This window comes from Medicago truncatula, chromosome 4, assembly GCF_003473485.1.
Source record: "Medicago truncatula cultivar Jemalong A17 chromosome 4, MtrunA17r5.0-ANR, whole genome shotgun sequence".
NCBI lineage: Eukaryota > Viridiplantae > Streptophyta > Magnoliopsida > Fabales > Fabaceae > Medicago > Medicago truncatula.
This window is the reverse complement of record NC_053045.1, coordinates 33,347,603-33,367,498: the sequence shown is the minus strand read 5'-3', so window position 1 is coordinate 33,367,498 and position 19,896 is coordinate 33,347,603. Positions and strand designations below refer to the sequence as shown.

Here is a 19,896-nt window from a genome sequence, read left to right as displayed (position 1 = left end):
TATGTAATTTGTAAGAGCAGTTTGTGATATTTGACAATATTAAACTAGTGTCTTGGTTGCGATATATGGAAAATTCACTTGGGTGACTTTGGTATTTAGTGTCTTTAATATATTTAAGGGATGTATGAATGGTTAAAATAAATTATTTATATAAAAAAGAATAATTGATTAAAAGAGATATAGGATTAAAGGCACTAAAGTTACACTACCAAGAAGAAGAAAAAAAAGGCACTAAAGTTACACATTAAATTAAATAGGAATAATAATGGAATATTTATTAAACAATTATTGTGTATTTTTGAAGTTGTTAAGACGCACAAGTGCCTTAATTTTTAGAGAAATGTCGTATTCGTGTACTTGTATCTATATTTTACAGGGTACGATGCCCATATCTATACAAGATAGTGTCTATTCATAGATACAAAAATTTAAAACTTATTATGTTGAGAAATGTGACAATTTTCATGATAAAAAGGATAAACATATCATTGCAGTAAACTAATTAACTAAAGGTGAAAAACATCTTTATTTTAATACTCAATTATTACAAGAACCATCAATCATACATAATGTATCCAGCTCTCTTTCTTTTTTTCTTTTCTAAATTGATAGTTTAAGCTCTTGACACTTTATTTTAACATGAAAGCGAAAATCAAAACCTATACACTAAAATGCAATAATCTATATAAACTCGGAATTTTTAAATCATCATTTTCTTAACGGGGGCAGTTGGGCTCAAAAGCAAGTGGCTGAGTGGCGAAGAGAATGAAGGGAACACCTTTAGATACAAATCGTCTCTTTGGTCGAAGAATAGCACCACTGATACCATCATGGAGTTTTGAGGGCTTTAGGCCATGTGGTGCACTGACTAGAACAACATTGCATTGCTTAGCAGTATAAATGGTAATGATCTTTGGACCTACAAGAGAAAAGTGGCCGTCTTTATCGGTCTCATCCAACTTGTACTTGGTGTTGTTGCATTGGAGCTTCACAACAGCACCTTCAATTTCAAAACAAAAGATGCATAAGTTTGACATACCAATGAAAAAGCATAAACAAATAATGTATGTACTATTTAAAAAATAAATAATGTATATAATTTAAAAAAAATAAATACTAAGTAAAATATAAAAGACAAAAACATAAAACTACATATACATAAATTAATGTTGTTTAAGTATAAAGCCTAGAAACAAACCAAGAAGCGGTTTAGCTTCCTTGAGGGTGTCAAGACCACTATACTTGCAAGATTTGACATAAACAACACCTCGAATAACCATGACGCTTCTAGGAACGGGAGTGGGACTCAATGGCGATGGTGAGTGAGTGGGAGGGTTGTGATGGTTTGGGGATTTTGCAGGTACAATGGTAGATTGGTGGCGAGGGGAGGGAGCGGGAGATTGGTGGTGAGGGGATGGAGCAGGAGATTGGTGGCGAGGGGACGAAGAAGGTGATGGTGAGCGATTGTGGTGGTGAGGGGAAGGAGAGGGTGATGGCGAGTGATGGTGGTGGTGAGGAGAAGGAGCGAGAGATTGGTGGTGAGGGGAGGGAGCGGGAGATGGTGAGTGTTGGTGGGGGGAGGGAGCATGTGGTTTGTGGTGGGAGGAAGGAGGAGGGGATTGGTGGTGACGTGAGGGAGCGGGTGATGGCGAGTGATGATGGTGGTGACGTGAGGGAGCAGGTGATTGGTGATGAGGGATGTGAGAATGTGATGGTGAGTGAAGGTGATGGTGAGGGGAAGGTGCGAGAGATTCGTGGTGAAGGGAATGAGCATGTGATGGTTTGTGAAGAGTTTCAGACTCTTTAGAAAATGCATTGAAAGGGTCAAGTAAACCGAATATGTCATTCAATGCATCAACAGGGTCTTCAGCGAATGCACTGAAAGAGGTTAGTTGGAGTAAGAGCAGGAAAAATGCTAGAGCTTTGATCATTTTTCTATGTAAAAGAAAACAACCTTGTAAGAGAGGGAGAGGAGAGAAAGTGATGTTGGTGATGTGAGAGTGAGTATAAAGGTTTATTTATTTATAGGAGCTAATGCCCATAATCATTCCTAAATTTATTCATGTGGTAGTAAACTAATTTTAGTAAAATAAATGTTGTTTTTTAATTTCTTCTTTTTAGTTAATGCCCACATTGATTGAGTTGTAATTATATTTTAGAGGAAAATAAAATTGTTTATTTATTTATTTATGCGGTTTAGTGCAAGATATCAGTAGCAATTTGGCAAAGGAAATGCATAAATGTAGGGAAATTAAAATTTGAAATGTGGGAGACTAATACCAAAAAAATGGGACGCTTGAAAGAGGCCGTGCATCCGGTTTTAATCAAAATATTAACATTATTATTAATATTGATTCACGACATTCCAAAAAGAAAAGAGCATTGCTTGCTACGCAGTGCAAAATTATTCATTAGTAGTGTGGTAATATAGAAATAGAATGAGGGTAAAATTTAAAGAGAAATGATAGTTGTATAATCACTTTTTAACAACTTTTGTGACAATTTTATCTTATATTCACATTATGTTTTTACTTTCTCTTTCTATTGTTTTGGTTTTTATACCAATACATCTTTTCCTTTATAAAATTATGGTTGTCCCCAAAGTTGTCTATCAAATGGTTGTTCAAATAACACAACTTTATTTTTATTCATTATTAATTAGTCGCAAAAAATAAAGTCATTCGTTGAATTCAACAAATGATTCTTTGCACCATATAACAAGGCCCTTGAATAATAAATAAATGAATTGTTATTGATTATATGTAAACGAATTGTTTTTGTTTGTTGATAGATAGACGGAATAGCAAATCCATCGTAAACTATCACACACAAAGTGGAGGTATTGGGGTTCCAACCCAGGTCATGAAGTCCGGTTTAACAATTTCGACATTTTTTTTCAGTTGAACGGAGACTTACGAGACAATGAACTGTTTTTTATTAGTTATTTTCTATATTTAAAAAATTATAACAATTAAATATTATTTATCAAAAGTGTCGATAGATAAAATATTTTTTTTTCTAAACCAAGATCGTTGTCCTTCTATTTTTTAATCTGGATTCTTGGTTCCTTGGGTTTACACTTTACTACTCGCTCTATCCCATAACGAGTGACTCGATTTAACTATGTGCATTATTCGTATAATATACTTTGACTATAATTTTTGTTAATATATAAAGACAAATGTTAGTATATAAGATATTGATCCTTCTTTCAAAAAAAAAAAGATATTGTTCAAATTATTCAGATGAATATTTTTTAAATATCAAAATTTTGTAATTTTTACTAATAAATAATTAAATATATTAAAGGTTAAAAATGTACATTGACACTTAAACAACTAACTAAATCACTCATTGTGGGTCGGATAAAGTATAATGTTAGTCCTAATCTAGAATTTCAACCCAAAAATTTATGATATTTTGCCTCAATTTCGAAACTCAAGAGAAAATACAAAAAATGTCGTTCTGTGATCATAAATTGCAACTTTTTGGTCCAAAAGTCACCATTTATAGGGTAAAATATTAGGTACGATCAAAATTGCAATAATGCAAAAACTTATTTTTTTTTAGGGAAATAATGTGAAAACTTGATAACTAAAAATTTGAATTTTTATATTTTTTTGTTTAGAAACCTAATGATTCTTTAAAGCTTTCCTAAAAAAAGATTCTTTATAGTTGTAAGTGTTATCATGCAACCCTTTTTTTTTATGATTCTTAATAGAATCACATACGCTTTTTTGTTATTATTGTTAAATGGAAATATAAGTATTTTAAAATTTTATGATTTTCAATTGTGTGTGAGAACGAGATTGTTCTTATATGATTCGAGTATAAAAATATGATGCAGGGTGGTGTGTCCTGATTTACGGCAAATCTAAAATAGAAAAAGTTTTCTTTTGAGAAGAAATAGAAATTTATATCTCCTCCTAAAAAAAGAATATATTTGAAAAAAATAGAATCATTATGGTTATACGTATTTTTAGCAATTAATTTTCTTTTTTACCGAAACTTTTTACACTTTTTTGAATAAATGTGGATTCGGTCAAAAAAGAAAGAATTGATGTTTTTTTTTTTTTTTTTTGAGGTAAAAGAATTGATGTTGGTAAATAGGAAATTTTAAATTTAGAGTAATTTTTCTGAAATTATTGAATGTTTTTAATCATTTTTCTGAAAAACGGAGCACTCTTTAAGATCTTTAAATAGTAAAATTTTATGAGAATTATTGTATTTTTAAAGTATTAGAAATTGAAACAATTATTTTTTTAGTGGATAATTTTTTAAATTAGAATACTTAGAGAGTGTCTCGAAACACATATTAACCGGTACCATTAAAAAATCTACATCATTCATCTAGGAAATCTGGGTAGTTGGTTAATGAGTGAACTTTTAGTGTTGGATGCTGCCTAACAATGATTGAAACAATTTATTGGACAACGAAAATATAAAAAATTTCCCTAACTTAAGAATGAATAAAATTTTGTTGCAGTTTCCTTTTTTTTTTTGCTACGCAAGGAGTAAGGACATACATCAGGAGGAAACACCGACATTCCAACTAGGTTGGCACCTCGGGAAACTTCCGCCCTATGCCGCCAAACTCTAAAATTTTATTAAAAAAAGGGAAAAATATATACAAAAAGAAGGGAGACTAGGCCAAAACCCTCAAAGAAAAAACAAACAGAAAAATGCGAGAGCAAACAACAACAGACTAAAGAAATATGTACTTAGGCAAACCATTTCTGTCACGAAAGAAGTATATTTGCAACTCCGCCGGAAGCGCTTCGACATTGCCCCAAAGTGCCCAAAGATTCGGCATCAATGATTCTCTATCATTTATACAATATTTCGACACCCTAATACTTTTCCAATACCAAGAAGGAACGAGCTCAAAAGAAATCATCGGCTCCGCAATAAAAACTAACAACGGTTTATGTGACAAAAATAATTTTTTTAACACAATTCTTGTATCCGAATTGGCAATATCTATGACATTCCAATATAATAAATTTATTGGACAGATGGAAGAGGATCACCTCTTGCACGGGTTCTAAAATACGACTTTTCCAAGACTTCTTTTTCTATGTTTGCTTATGTTTCTTCTAGCAATTTCCTAGAAGGAAATATATAAATGATAAAAAAAAAAAATCCTCTCCATTTATAACTTTTTCCATTTGTTGTAATTTGGAGAGAGATAGACACAAAAAAAATAAGTGGTGGGTCCTATCACTAAGTGGATCCCACCATCATTATTTTCTATGTGTCTATCTCTCCAAATTGCAACAAATAGAAAAAGTTATAAATGGAGAGGATCTTGACCTGAAACTTTTATCACTTGAAACCTTAAAACTACGTGTCAACAACTTTACTTTTAAACTCAATATTTTTTTTGTCAAATAATCTAACGATTAGGAAAATTAACACACAATTGACAATCATTTAATAACTAAGGTGTCCGGCGTTCGATCCTCAACCCCTACATAAATTATGTATTATTTCTTATCAAATGAACTAAACTCACGGAAATAACTTGAACATTTATTACTTGAAGTTACAACCAAAACAAAATGAATTTACCCTTTTTGTTGAGTGTATATTTGCACATGTTTCCCATAATGTATGCAATTACATCCTGATTCAAATCATTATACTCACTGGACATTTAATGTTTAATAACCGATGGTTAATAAAAATAATTTTGTAATAAGACAATCTTTTATATATTTAAGGATCATAGAGCGCGTGTTAAGGAAGTAAATATAAACTATACATTCAAATTCTTTTGACTTGATTGTATCGATGGTTGCTTAACTATTTAGGTAGTATCGTTTTGGTCCTTTAATTAAAATTCGATTTATTTTGGTCCATTAACTTCTCTCTGTTACACATTTTGGTCATTTCCGTTAGTTTTAATTCAAAAACGTTAGATTTTCTTCATTTTCTTCTGGAACTTTTTTAGGATTCTTGTTGTTGAAGGTTGATGGAGATGATATGAAGATGAAAAAGAGGAGAAGAAGATGAAGAAAACCTAACGTTTTTGAATTAAAACTAACAGAAAGGACCAAAATGTGTAACAGAGAGAAGTTAAGGGACTAAAATAAATCGAATTTTAATTAAGGGACCAAAGCGATATTACCTAAATAGTTAAGGGACCAAAAATGAAATTTAACCAATTCTTTTATATATTTAGTTTCTTTAACATGTAACCTTTAATTATAAGTTTTCCTAATCTAAGTGAAAAAAAAATATAAAACGACACCAATTCTAGGAGGAAAAATATTAAAACTGTCCGTTCGATTGCTTGATTTATAATAAGTTAATCGAAGTGAATTGAGTTGAACAAAATATAGAATAGGTGAAGTATGTAAAGGACTAAGGTTCTACACATATCAAGACCAATTAATTTCAATATCTCAATCATTCAAATGATTTTCACAGTCACAACAATTAATTAATAAAATAAAATGAATAAATAATTAAAGTTAACATGAGCACACTATATGACAAGAGATCCTCACACTTTCTTCAGATGAGGCCTATTTTTCCATTTACACTTTCAAACTGGACACAACTCAAAATATTGCAACATATTTATTTGCATGCTGCTGAATAATTAGTGGTACAGTAATCTGCTTTATAGAAATTCAGTTAATTTAGTTTAGTTAGTTGCTACTCCCGTAGATTTGTCTTTAAACATTCTGAAGCTTAATGCATTTAGAAATGCTTTTGAATATTGTCTTGATGCCATTTTCCAATCTCCTCCTGTCTTCATCATTGCCTTAAATTCCTCAAAACTTACTCGACCATCCTATAACAAAACAAAACATTATAACCGATTTCTAACTAATATAACGATTTATAACCGACTTCTAACATATATCTTACCTTATCCAAGTCGACATCGTTGAGAATGTCTCTGATCACTTGGTCATCGGTCGAACCATTATCTGATAAGGCATCTTTCAACTCATCAAACTCAACATATCCACTCTTATTCTTGTCAAAGAAATTGAATGCTTCTGTGAGATGCTCATCATTTCCAAGCCTTCTCATGTGAACACTCATTGTGATGAACTCTTCACAATTCAAGGTGCCATTTCCATCAAAATCTGCCTGTTGTCATCAATTAACAACCAAGTTCATTTTTTCATTATAGTAACAATGCTCTAGATAGAAAAAGTTCATATAATTTGTTAAAGCAATATGAATCTTGAAAAAAATTCTTTTGGATAATGACGGAAATCAGCCAAAACTTTCCTATGAAGGATTTTGGGTTGTATTCGGTTAGTGATTAACTGTTGCAATCTATGAAGCACTGACACGCCAACACTAATAATAATTTGAGGAAATAAATTAATTGTCTGTAGTCACATGTGTTGGTGTCATGTCAGACGCCAGACACACTTTCAATCAAAAATGTCGGTGCAAGAGTTTGCTATCATATTTTTAATACAAAATACACTACGATACCGCAAGAGACAATCTTATTTGAGGCCAATAAAGCAACTAGGTGATGCCTCTCTTCAAGAAAGTTAAATTTTCACAATCAAATCAAAGATAGTGTTCTTTTATCATCGTATATTTGCATGCCTTTATTGTTAGTATAATTTATAACAGTTGTTTATAGTAAGGAACTTACAGCATCCATTAACATTTGAAGATCGGGATCAGGAATAACGTTTCCGATCTCTGCAAAGCCATCTTTGAGCTCTTCAAATGTTAAGTGTCCATTTTTGTCTTTGTCCATCATATCAAACATTTTCCTAAACCCGTCGATTTGTTCATCTGGCAAGTTATCAGCCACCACCTAAAGAGAGAACCAAATTAATTCAGAAGTGTAAAAACATACCAATCCCTGACTTGCATATGAAAACTGATTCGATGAAACTTACTCTAAGGACTTTCTTTTTGAATCTGTTCATCAAGGAGAATTGTTTGATCCTCGACCTCACTTGGTCTCCAAGAGAAACATTTTTACCATGCTCCCTATTTTGTATCCAAGAATGATCTTCACACAGAAGAAAACATTTAATTATTAGCAGAAATTTTTCATCATGTCAATGAAATTTAATTTATCAAGTATTTATTTTCTGAATTATGGAGGAGCACCATACATACCAAGAACTTCTTGAACTGTGATTCTTGAGAATGGATTTGGATCAAGCATGCGCTTCACAAGGTATTTTGCTTCCTCTGAAACTTTAGGCCAAGGATCTCTTGTGAAATCTACATTACCCCGGATAATCGCTTGTGCAATGGCTTCTTCAGTTTCTGTACTCAAAAAACACACAAACTTTATGAAAAAGGAACATTTACATGAATTTTTCTCAACACGTGCGCGTACACATACATATATCTATACAAGATAAAATATCAAAAGGGACGAACCTGCCCAGAAAGGTGGAACTCCACAGAGCAAAATATAAAGAATAACTCCTGTGCTCCAGATATCGATCTCCGGTCCATAGTTACGTCTTAAAACCTCAGGAGCCATGTAATATGGACTTCCAACGATTTCATTGAATCTATCACCTGTGACCACCACGTCGTAATGTTTGTGATTCGTTCTAATTTTACAGCGAAAAATGGAGTCCAACAATGCTAGTAATCAGAAAATTGCTTTACCATTTACATAGAAAGTGGAAAGGCCAAAATCAATTGCCTTAAGTGAAGCTGCTTCACTTCCATCTGCAAATAAGAAATTTTCAGGTTTTAAGTCCCTATGTATCACACCATGTTCATGGCACACCTGAAAAATATACAAAAGAAAATAAGTTAAAACAAAAGAATAAGATAGAAGATTATGATTTATTGTTCGACTCAAAGAGGAAAAAACTGAAATGGATCAACCTAAGAAACAAAGAAAAATTAAAACCTGCATTAGTAAACTTTAAGGAATTATGGACTTCACATATTCACCAATTCAACTATTCTCTGCTCTTTGTGAAAGGTTAACTGGTTATTTTAAATATGAAAGTGATCACAATCATCAATTTTTTTTAAAAATGTTGGCAATTTTGCCGTGACATAAAAAAAAAATGTATGTTTCTTCGACTACAAGTAACATCATATTAGCCACTTTTGTCCTTGATCCCTAAATTCCAACACATTTTCGACTATGGTTTAAAACCATTCTTAAAACAACAATGCAAGGAAGAGTGACTTCCTTTTGTCCCAAGTTTACTCCTAACAAATCCTAAAATAATGTCATTTTTTACCAAAGCAATGACATTTGTATACATTTTGATATTTCAATATATTTTGAATTAGGTGTTATTTTAGGGATGAACATCCACTTCATTGAACAAATTACATGATATTAACCATGTCACAACCTCTTCGAAATATGTTCATGACAACAATTCGACGTCGTACGTGACATCAAATTTTAAATATTTTCGCAACTACAATACAAGTGCAATTAACGTCGCATCAGCCACATATAACATCTTACGGAAATCCCTAGCAACATTAAAATTCCAAAACAAAGATAAAAATTGAATCAAAAATAAATAAATAAATTAGGTAGATTATTAGTTTATTACCTTGCAAACTTCAAGAATGGTTTTGGCAACATTAGCAGCAGCTCTTTCTGTATAATGACCTTTAGCAACAATCCTATCAAAAAGTTCACCACCTTCACACAATTCCATAACAAGATAAACAGCATCTCTATCTTCATAAGCTTCTCTAAATGCCACAATATTAGGATGTTCAGGCAAATGCCTCATAATCTGAACCTCTCTCCTCACATCTTGAATATCAATCTCGGTCCTCAGCTTTGTCTTCGCTATCTTCTTACACGCAAACGCCTCACCCGTTTTAAGTTCCACGCAACGGTGTGTCACACCAAATTCACCTCTCCCAAGCTCTTTTCCTAATTCATATTTATCAAATATGTTTCCTGGACTTGGATTCGTTACCACGTTAAGTTGACGTGATGTCACGCTTGATCTACGCCCTGTCACACTTGATCTACGCGTTGTTGGTGTGTTAGGCTCATGGTTTTGATCATTTATTTTGTGTTTGGTGTTGATATGATGATCCTTTGATTTCTTTCGCCCGCCATGTTTACCTTGCGTTGATACACAACTTCCCATGGATGAATACGCACCGGTCTTGGTTTAAACACAGATATTAAAATACTTCTCAGATACGTATCTTAGAAGTATCTCAATTTAATTGAATTGGATTATATACCAATGTGTTATTGCGTATATAATCCAATGCAATGTAATTAATGCAATGTGAATTTGAGTTCAATGATGATTATTGTTATGATTATGATGATGATATTGGTGAGTTACCCAATCTCCATGGGAAGAAGAACAAAGAAGGTGTTAGGGAGATTGGGAATAAACTAACTAATCTAAAAAAAAAAGTGGAAAGGGACAGAATGAGAATTAAAAGGTTGAATGCTATATTTGGTTAAGATTAGCGTGTTGTGCTGGAACATGCAAAATCATAGTTGGTCCCGCCATTTTCTTAGGAGTTAGGTCTCACTTTTATTACATGTTCATGTTTTATCCAACAAATATATACTAATCAATTTTCATACAAAATATTTATAACTACTATGTTTTAAAACATTAAATGCATTCACATATTGTTTCTCATGCATGTCAAGTAAGTTATCTATAAATGAATCTATATTATTTTTTTTAAAATTTTCTACTCTATAAACAAGACAACATACTTAATTATTTAATTTTCAACATCAAGACATATACTTATGTTTTATAGTTTGTTTCAATTAGTCTTTGGCTAATTAAAAAATGTATAATTTCTCGTAAGTACATTTCAGTTGGTAGTTGCAAGGACATTTGATATGTAGGGGTGTAAGTTCAAACTCAAAATTCACCACGTCTTCACACTTAAGGTAGCTGATTCTCGCCACTTCGATATTTGAAATGAAAAAGAAAAAGGTAAAATAATTTGGAAAGTCATGGCAAGACTTGTTCAATTGAAACTACATCTTGTTTATTTGAAATGATACGTTCAGAATTTGGAGTAGTTTATTGGATTTTCTTTTGGTTTAGAATCTACTAAATGTATGGCAACACGTAAAAACTACCAAAGGAAGAAGATTTTGGTGGAGGTAAAGGAAAAGTAATAATTAAACACTTATTGAATAATACTAATGGATACATAATTATGTATAAAACAACTTCAATAAAAACAAATATATACATTTTATCAAAAACATTTGAATGTATAAACTATTTCCATAATAAAAAAATTGAATGTAGTTACAATATTTCAATGTAAGTTCAGAAATTATTTTCATAATCTATACCAACTTATTGAAAATGCTAACGTATCTTTTAAGCACTTGTTAATTTCAATTTCTTTAAGTCAAAAAAAAAAAATTATTTGTTGATTCTTAGGTCACATGTTAACTAGTTCAGACACAGTCACACACCATACTGTGAAGACATCAACAAGATAATTGACATTTGACAAAAGGTATTAAAAATCCCAAATGATATGGTATATAATTCATTTTGTTCCTTATCATGACTTTTAAAAATGTAACCCAACCATAAGGTTATTTATATACACTAATATATCTAGGTTTCTTATAAAATAAAAAGAAAAATAAAAAGAAAAAGAACAAGGGCACAACAAGCACATTTGTGTTCATCTCCAGCATCTATTATGTTACAACATTCAGTTACAACAGCCTGTAACAGAAAATAAACAACAAATTCAGCTGAGTGCAAGGAGGGTAATTTTTATGCAATTTTATGTCATTCCCTTCATTGTCTTCACATATTGGAGCCAGCATATAATGAGAAGAACCCAATCTCAGCCTTTGGTGCAGTGGCCACGCACCGTAACAAGTGTTTCTAACGGAGAACCCACATTTTCATCGACGTTGATTGCAAATCTGGCATGTGGTGGCAGATTTGACATTCACAGAGGTACAATGTTCACAGCTCCAGTGAGTATCATCAGAAGTTCTGTTTGTTCGCAAAGCTCCCTTTCCTCTCCCAGCTCTCCCCTTACTGCTCCCTGCAGCATTTTTTGAGCTTGTTGCTTTGCTGAAGGAAGCCCCATTAGCATCTACATCGGATAGACCATTCTCTAAAGCCCTCACTAAATTCTCAAAGTAGTTTTTAGTCACACTGCGAAAAAAATATACCAGGAAATCAAAATTAAGAATATATGAACAAAACAAGAGCAAAAGATATTTAAAAATTTAGAAGAAATATATACCTAGTTAGTCCAGCTAATTTTGTACGGAAGTCGTTGAATTCTTTAGATTGGCCTTCAGCAGTGAGGAATTGCTGTAGTTCTTTTTCAGCACATTGATGAAGTCTCTCTAGACCAGATTCTGCTTCACCTGAAAACAAAATATATTTGAGTATTAATCATGGGGAAACTGCCAAAAACACAACACGTTTATAATTAATCGTGAGTTGAAAATTCAAACCTTGCAAATACTCAAAGAACTGTTTTTTTGCACCCTCATGCTCAGGTAAATAGTAACCATATGCATACGTCCATTTCAGCACTCTCCTACACTCAACTATCTGGAAGAAGAAAAAAAATGTTTAGAAAGCCTTCTATTTCACCTTGAAATGAACTTAAGAAATAGTGGTTTCTGTCTGTGACAAAGAAAACCAACATAAAGATCATAAAAATGATAAAATCTCGTGAAATTATCAGCTTCAGGAAATAGTTCAATGAATAACAGCAGCATTAGAAACTGTCCCTCCGGGGGAGAAGAACTGTTCTACTCTTATGGCCAAAAAAAACGTCAAAACTTAATCCATTAAAACGCAAACTGAACAAATCATTTACCTGCAGCCAGGCCTCCGTAATGAACTTAAGCTGTGACTCAGGTTGGCACTGCGTGTCACTAAGCTTCTCAATCTGCCAGAAAGAGAAAGATGAGGATTAACTGGCAATTATATTATCCCTAGAAGCATCAACACGATAGATTATGCAAGACAAGCAAAAAGCAACGAAAAAAAATCTAACTAGCAAGGGAAAGAAGCTACTATATTAGAAATGGCATATTCCTGAACAAGACGAAACATGTTCTTTTGTAAAGACACAACATGCTTGAAAAATAGATATTACAAGTGTAAAAAATGTTATCTCAGTTGTCAAAAGTTAATAGCTACAATACAAAATTAAAAGGCCGAGAGAGAGATAGCTGAGTACATGCAACTTACATGAACATTCTGCATCTGTTCTAGATCTGCAAGAGCTTTCTGCCTTGACTGTGAGACAAGAAAAAATATATTGCACGTGTTATATGAATAACTAATATAAGCACATATGAAACATTCTTAAAACAGAATACTCAAGATAATCAGATAGATGCTAGATTAAATGCATTTCCAGAATAGTAACACAAAATAGAGTTTAAAATATAGAATCTAGGAAAAATCAACCTCAATCGAGAAAGAAATCACTATTAACTAACCGGTTAGCCTTCCATTCCATGCAAGTTTGCATATTCAAAGTAACAAAAATATGAAGCATATCAAAACGTTCCTTATTAGTCAAGCATTCAACATAGTCAAGGACCAACTCACCCAACAGCTTCAACATTCCTCTGAGGGAACAGCTTCAACATTCCTCTAAGGGAGTTGGTCCTTGACAAATTCAACTTCTTATTATAAGAATGAGAGCAACGAGAATCAAACTTTATACCACAGGATGACACAGAACAGATATCCAATTATTTGTAATATTTTTAATATTTAAATTTGATAATAATTATTTATAGAATATTGATTTTATTGAGCTAAACTTAATGCTAAATTGGAGAATCAAAATTATTCATACTACCAAATATTCTGAGATTTAGATAGCACGGTAATTAGAATTAGATAATATAAGGTACCACATGATAAACATATATTGAATAAGTATTAAACTCAGTTGTTATTCAAAGTCCAAGATATTCACATCGCATAAAATCAATTTAGTTTCACGTGGGGAGATCGATCATGAATGCTACTTACTACAAAGATTGACGGGAAGATATCAGGGAGCTACAAAAGACCTATACATGTATATAATTGATGTGAAAGGAAAAATAATTATGGAGTGCTAAGAAAGGTGTTATGAAAGGCTTTAAAAAAAAGGGAGTTTAGATTAGGTATATTCAACCAAGTAAAGATATTTACAACGAGAAACAGCTAGAAAATTTGGAAGATTTTTCTATAACTAGAGGTGTGCCCCAAGAGACTTGGGGTACCTTATCTTTTAGTCTTGGTTCTGGACTTGCTCACTGAGATGTTAACCATATAATCCACATAGGGAGGTTGAAACAAAAGAATGCTTTCAATGTAATTTGTGATAGAAAAGCACCACTCAAGTTCAAAAGAAAATTTCATTTCACAAACATAAAATTTTGCTGCCGAGATAAGACTTTTAATGGCAAATGTTAGTATGTTAATTATTATGTTAGTATTTTTCTCCTTGCCAAAACTTGAACCCTGGACCTTTATGAGAGACCAAAGAAAACTACAGGCCAGAGACCATTAGGGGAAGTATACAACTAAATAGTCTATATGTGAATTGAAAAAGAACTCTGCACCAAAGAGCACTTCAGATTTATCAAATAAGAAATATCTTGAAGGAGGAGTGTTGTTGGAATTCGTTCATCATTACTTTCATAAAAGCATAAGTTGTTAGGTGAAAGTGCATCAACGGTTTTCGGTTAAATTTTATCTCCAATGAACAAGAAATACAGAAGCAAGAAGACTGTGACTCAAAATACCATGCAACGAAATAATAAACTTAAAATCAGCCATTTTGCTATCAGAATATTAGAAATCCTAGCAACTATAAATTATTGATGAAAGAATTCAGAAATTATAGCAGAAGACAAATCCCTAAGACATGACTACTGAACAAGTATAAAGTGATACATACAGATTGGTTGCTGGCCCACCGCTCATAATAATGGGTGTATCTCTCCAATGAATTCTTCGCCATTTCTCTTCTTCTTTCAGTATCATCATACTACATGAAACAAAATTTAGTTCAAAGGAACATATCATTATCCAAATAGATGTGAACAGAACAGTGAGCTAATTGTAGCCAGAAACCAGAATCAAGAAAAGTTTGTTCAGTATGTGTCTCTTACCACTCCCTCTTGCTTAGCTGCTTCATAACGATTGCAAGCATAAAAACCACCAGTTCTTTCACCATGGTCTGACCATGCACCAAGGCATAACCTATGTAGATAAAATGTATCAAATTTGTATGAGCTCAATCAGTTTGAAAACAGGGTAATATATGTTAATGTACCCCAAAAAAAATATTGCTCAAAGGATTATATAATTGTTTTCATAACAATATCGATATTTTACTCCTTTTCTATGTTATATATACATTACTATCACATGTTCGTGCATACACATCTTGTATCCTTGTCCAAGTAACATAGAATGCAATATAATTTGATTAAAAAAAACATTTGCGGCAAAAAAGAAAACAAAACTCATACCAGCAAAATTCAAATTTACAGGGTGGAGTGCACGTGATGTGCATGCATCCTTGATTTTTTTCGATTGGTCGCTTGCACTTGGGACATGGTTTTGAGTTAGCAAGTATCCTGCAAGTAATTAAATTAACAGTCAGCTCAGGTTCTCAAATCTCAACTATCCAAAAAGCAGCAATTTATTCATGACTGCCTACAGAAATGCAGAGAAACTCAAGAATTATGAAGGAGACCAAGCAAATGTAGAATCCTAATATAGTCCATGGATTATTAATTTGTCTGGTGAATTTATAAAGGAAGTCCAAACATAAAGGGCTAGGCATCACTTTTCTCCATTTCATTTCTAAAATTTGTATGAATTACGTCAGGACTCACACCCCTTTAACCAAGGTTCACTTCAATTTAAGCATGAAAATATGGATAGTTTTCACCCTTAAAATACTCTCCATTTAAAGTATCCATTTTAAACATTAGATATCTTTAATTTGTGACAATTCCACACTACTCTTATCTTTCTACTAAAAGAAATTTGCATGCGCAAAACCCTTAGAAATCTGTACCAGTTCATGTTTTCGGACTCTGCACTGTTTTTCATAATCCACTTTACCACAGTTCCACAGTCCACTGGACGATGAGCCTCCTCAGTGCACTGTAGATTCACAGTCACATTAGTCAGGAGAACAAACAAGAAGATTCTAAAATTCAATGCCGTAATAATTGGAAACAATTCCAGCACAACTTACATTCCAACAAAAGCTATACGAACAGAGGCAAGAGACATCATAATTTCCACCTCCAGCATCAAAAGTAACCGCATATTCACAACCAGGGGCAGGACACCACTTTGACTAGACAAAAACAAAAACAAAAGAAGTCAAAAAAAATGAGGTTATTACAACAATCATAGAGCTGTGACTTGTTATTGATCTTGATTGAGAAAAGTAGTGAAGGTTATTAATCACATAACTTAGGAATTTATATTCCAGTTTACTAGTTTAGCTTTAGCCAGGACATAATGAATATGTCAAACGATTGATTCAATATGTAAAGAAATATGATCGCATAATGAAAATGAATTACGGAGAACATATAGTCTACATGGATTTGAATTGGCAGGTCATAATTCATACTAAATATTTAATGCATAATCGTATACCTTTTTATTGTCTTCGATATAAGATCTACGAAGGTAACGGGCATACTTTTCTTTATCTTCATTACATGCTAATAAATCAATCATATCTTGACCAATAGCAGCCCCACAAGTGGGTTCAGGACATCTCAACATCAAACATCCAGGACCATCGTTGATGGATGTACTGATATATCCTAGCATGCCGAAAAGGACAAAAAATGTCATTTGAAAGAACAAAGAAAAAAACTGAAGGAAAGGACACCAACTAAACCATAAATATAGCATATGAAACATATCACCCAAAATAATAGGAAGGCCATATATTCAGCTTAATACCAAAATTTGATCTAAGTTAACAAAAGAAGACGGGAATGAAATACAAGACATACCTTCCCAGCATGAGAAACAGTATGGATGACCACAAGAAGCCATTCCAATCCCAGAGCGAGGATAGTTTTCAAAACAGATGCCACATGTAAGCTGGCCACAGAAGAAACAAAGACAAAAATTATATAGAGATATAGCTCCCGCAGCAGGAGAAAAAAAATCCAGTAGCAACATTATCAAACAGTTGTAAAACCCAGCCATCCATATCTCACCTCGCTGGTATTAGGATGCTGGACAACTGGCTTCTCCAACAAGCCAACCGCTTTTCTGACTCGCTCTTCATCTGCAAACCATGCATCATGCACTTTACTGACACTCCTGCAACACAAATCATCTCTCACATCAAACGAGTAATACAATAAGCTGCAGCTATTCATCTCTTACAAAGTATACAATGAGCAGTGAATGCATCATGCATATGAAGCGATTCAGTGAATGTTTTGAAAGTTAAAACACTAATTACAACACCAAAAAAGGTTAACAAGAGCCATACAGAAACAGAAAAATGAAATAAATATCAACCAATAAGGTTTAAAAGACTTCACAATGTTTTTGATAACTGATAGCAAGATATGTTTTCAAACTAGTCCTTATTTGAATCATATTAATTTTTATTTCACGCAATCAATAAAAATAATGTGTTTTTAGACTTTAGTCCTTTATGAGGACTAAAAACACAGGTTTCTTATGGACTAAAACACTTTATTTTACACATCGAGATTAAAAATGAATAAAATTCAAAACGATATTCCTTTACAAAACATAATCATTTTCACGACAAAAAATATATTTAAAGCAGGTTTACGAAATTGAATTTACCAATTGTGGTGACGAAGTAGTATGCTTGCAGCAACTCTTGATACAGAAAGAACAGCTGCAACTCTATCAATGTCATCTTCCTGTCTTACTCGGATATCAGATTCCTTCAATATGGTAAAATTTTGCTGAAATCCAACCAGACTAATCAGTTACACGGAAATCGGTATATGATTGCATAACAACAAATGTATCAACTTGACATTCTAAAACTCAAGTCAAATCCATTCAAAACCAACAAAAAAACAAACACAGTTATTTTCATATACATAACAACAAACAACAACAATAAAAACAGAATCTAACCACCACCTAAAAAAACAGAATCTAACCATTAATTAAAACCAACATCTTATCTCATTATAGCAAACCAACAATTACTGCAATTAACCTCATCCAACCACCACTAATCACTAAATCAATCTTTTTAAGGTAAACAAAAAAAAAAAAACAAGCTTTTGTTTGGTTTCAGAAAATGTAGTCTCAAATCAAACACATGATCAAAAACAACAAACTAAAAAACCAAACATTTCATAAATTCTGTAACACCCAAGTAATTTCAAGAAACCAAATTCACATAATCAACATTTAAAAAAACAGGGTTTTGTTTGGTTTCAGAAAACATGTTCGGAAAATGTGGTCTCAAATCAAACACCTAATCAAACAAAAAAAAAAAAAAAAAAAAACATTACATAAACTATGTTACAGATAACTGAATTCACATAAACAACATTATAAAAATCAATTTTTTTTTTGCATAAAAAATTTAAAAAAATAATAAAATCAAAAAAATCAAAAATTGAGAATGAAAAAGAGAAATTGATACCTCAGGTCGACGAGACTCAATCTTATCAGCATCATCAAAGTAATCACCAGCATCATCATCATAATCACTATAATAATCCATCGCACCTTCTTCCGTATCACCACTGTAGAAATCGTCATCTTCAAGGGACTCCATATCGTGAGCATCGTGCATATCATCTTCGGAGTCCATTGAAGAAGAAAGAACAAATTCGGATCCCAAATCGAGAATCTAGGGCTTGAGAAATTGGGGAATTTAAAGAGAGAAGAAGAAAAAAAAGTGTTGCTTTGCTTTATTGATTAAAAAAAAAAAAGTATAAAATAAAAATGTGATGATGGTACGTAAAAGGAAAGAAGAAAGGAATAGAAGTTGAAAATTGGAAGATAAGGACCAAAGTTGTAAGAAAAAATATTTAGAAGTAAATTTTGGTCATAAATGGATACCAAATGTAATTATTATTGGTCAGATTCAGACAAATGTGTGTATCAAGACAAAGATAATTAGTACACCTAAAAAAAAAAGACAAACATAATTATGAATAAGATTTTATTTATGTTTTTTTTAGGATAAAATTATCAGTTTTTACTTTTTAGTCAAAACATAATATAGACAAAATATATTGTAATGACTAAATGTATGTATGAAGACAATTATAATTTTTTTTTGACTAAAGTCGTAAAGAAAAATTATTATATAATTTTAGATTTTTTTTTTTTGGAATATATGTTTTTAGACTTAAATATTACTACTTTTCAGTCAAAAAATATGATCAAACCATATTGCATTTATTCAATTAAAATATGAGTTTTTTAGTTAAAAATATAAAATAACTATAAATAAAAAATTTCTTTTGACTAAAATTGTAAAGAAAATATATTTTATATCTCATGTGAAACATAGTTTGCAGCTATGAAGTTTAGATAATCCAAATATAGAGATATACTCGTATCAGATACTTATCGAACAACGATACTTTATGGATACTCGCGTGCACATATTCAAGGAGTGCCGAAAATAATTATTTTAATTTATAACATAGATATTCGATAATACACACAAATAATTATAACATATTTTACAAATACGTATCCAGGAAAAATATGAAGGAAAAAAAAGTTATGTTTTTCGATTAACCAATTAAAAATTGTGTTTTTTTTTTTATGGATGAAAGTAACCAGAGAGATGATGAGATTCAATCAATCAACATTAAACAAAATTTGTTTTGAATTCTTTTATTAATATATTTTTCCAAGCATTTTACATGTATATAAATTTTAGTATAAAATTTTT

At 32.0% G+C, this 19,896-nt stretch overlaps 3 protein-coding genes across 3 annotated transcripts; all 3 read right to left on the bottom strand.

Annotated features, from left to right (window-relative positions):
• Positions 1-716: 716 nt before the first annotated feature.
• LOC25492645 (non-classical arabinogalactan protein 30) lies at positions 717-1,931 on the bottom strand. Its single transcript, XM_013600820.1, has 2 exons — positions 1,199-1,931; positions 717-1,000 (listed from the first exon to the last, which is right to left on the bottom strand). The coding sequence occupies exons 1-2, from the start codon at positions 1,929-1,931 to the stop codon at positions 717-719; spliced, it is 1,017 nt and encodes a 338-aa protein (XP_013456274.1).
• A 4,610-nt stretch (positions 1,932-6,541) lies between these two features.
• LOC25492644 (calcium-dependent protein kinase 24) lies at positions 6,542-10,181 on the bottom strand. The gene is made up of 8 exons (XM_013600819.3): positions 9,540-10,181; positions 8,620-8,743; positions 8,383-8,526; positions 8,113-8,265; positions 7,887-8,002; positions 7,634-7,801; positions 6,880-7,107; positions 6,542-6,802 (listed from the first exon to the last, which is right to left on the bottom strand). The coding sequence occupies exons 1-8, from the start codon at positions 10,092-10,094 to the stop codon at positions 6,653-6,655; spliced, it is 1,638 nt and encodes a 545-aa protein (XP_013456273.1). The 5' UTR covers positions 10,095-10,181; the 3' UTR covers positions 6,542-6,652.
• A 1,301-nt stretch (positions 10,182-11,482) lies between these two features.
• LOC25492643 (probable E3 ubiquitin-protein ligase ARI7) lies at positions 11,483-18,988 on the bottom strand. Its single transcript, XM_013600818.2, has 15 exons — positions 18,628-18,988; positions 17,805-17,929; positions 17,198-17,303; positions 16,988-17,078; positions 16,620-16,792; positions 16,207-16,311; positions 16,024-16,112; positions 15,470-15,577; positions 15,107-15,197; positions 14,893-14,982; positions 13,179-13,226; positions 12,802-12,873; positions 12,431-12,530; positions 12,214-12,340; positions 11,483-12,122 (listed from the first exon to the last, which is right to left on the bottom strand). The coding sequence occupies exons 1-15, from the start codon at positions 18,796-18,798 to the stop codon at positions 11,864-11,866; spliced, it is 1,755 nt and encodes a 584-aa protein (XP_013456272.1). The 5' UTR covers positions 18,799-18,988; the 3' UTR covers positions 11,483-11,863.
• Positions 18,989-19,896: the final 908 nt, after the last annotated feature.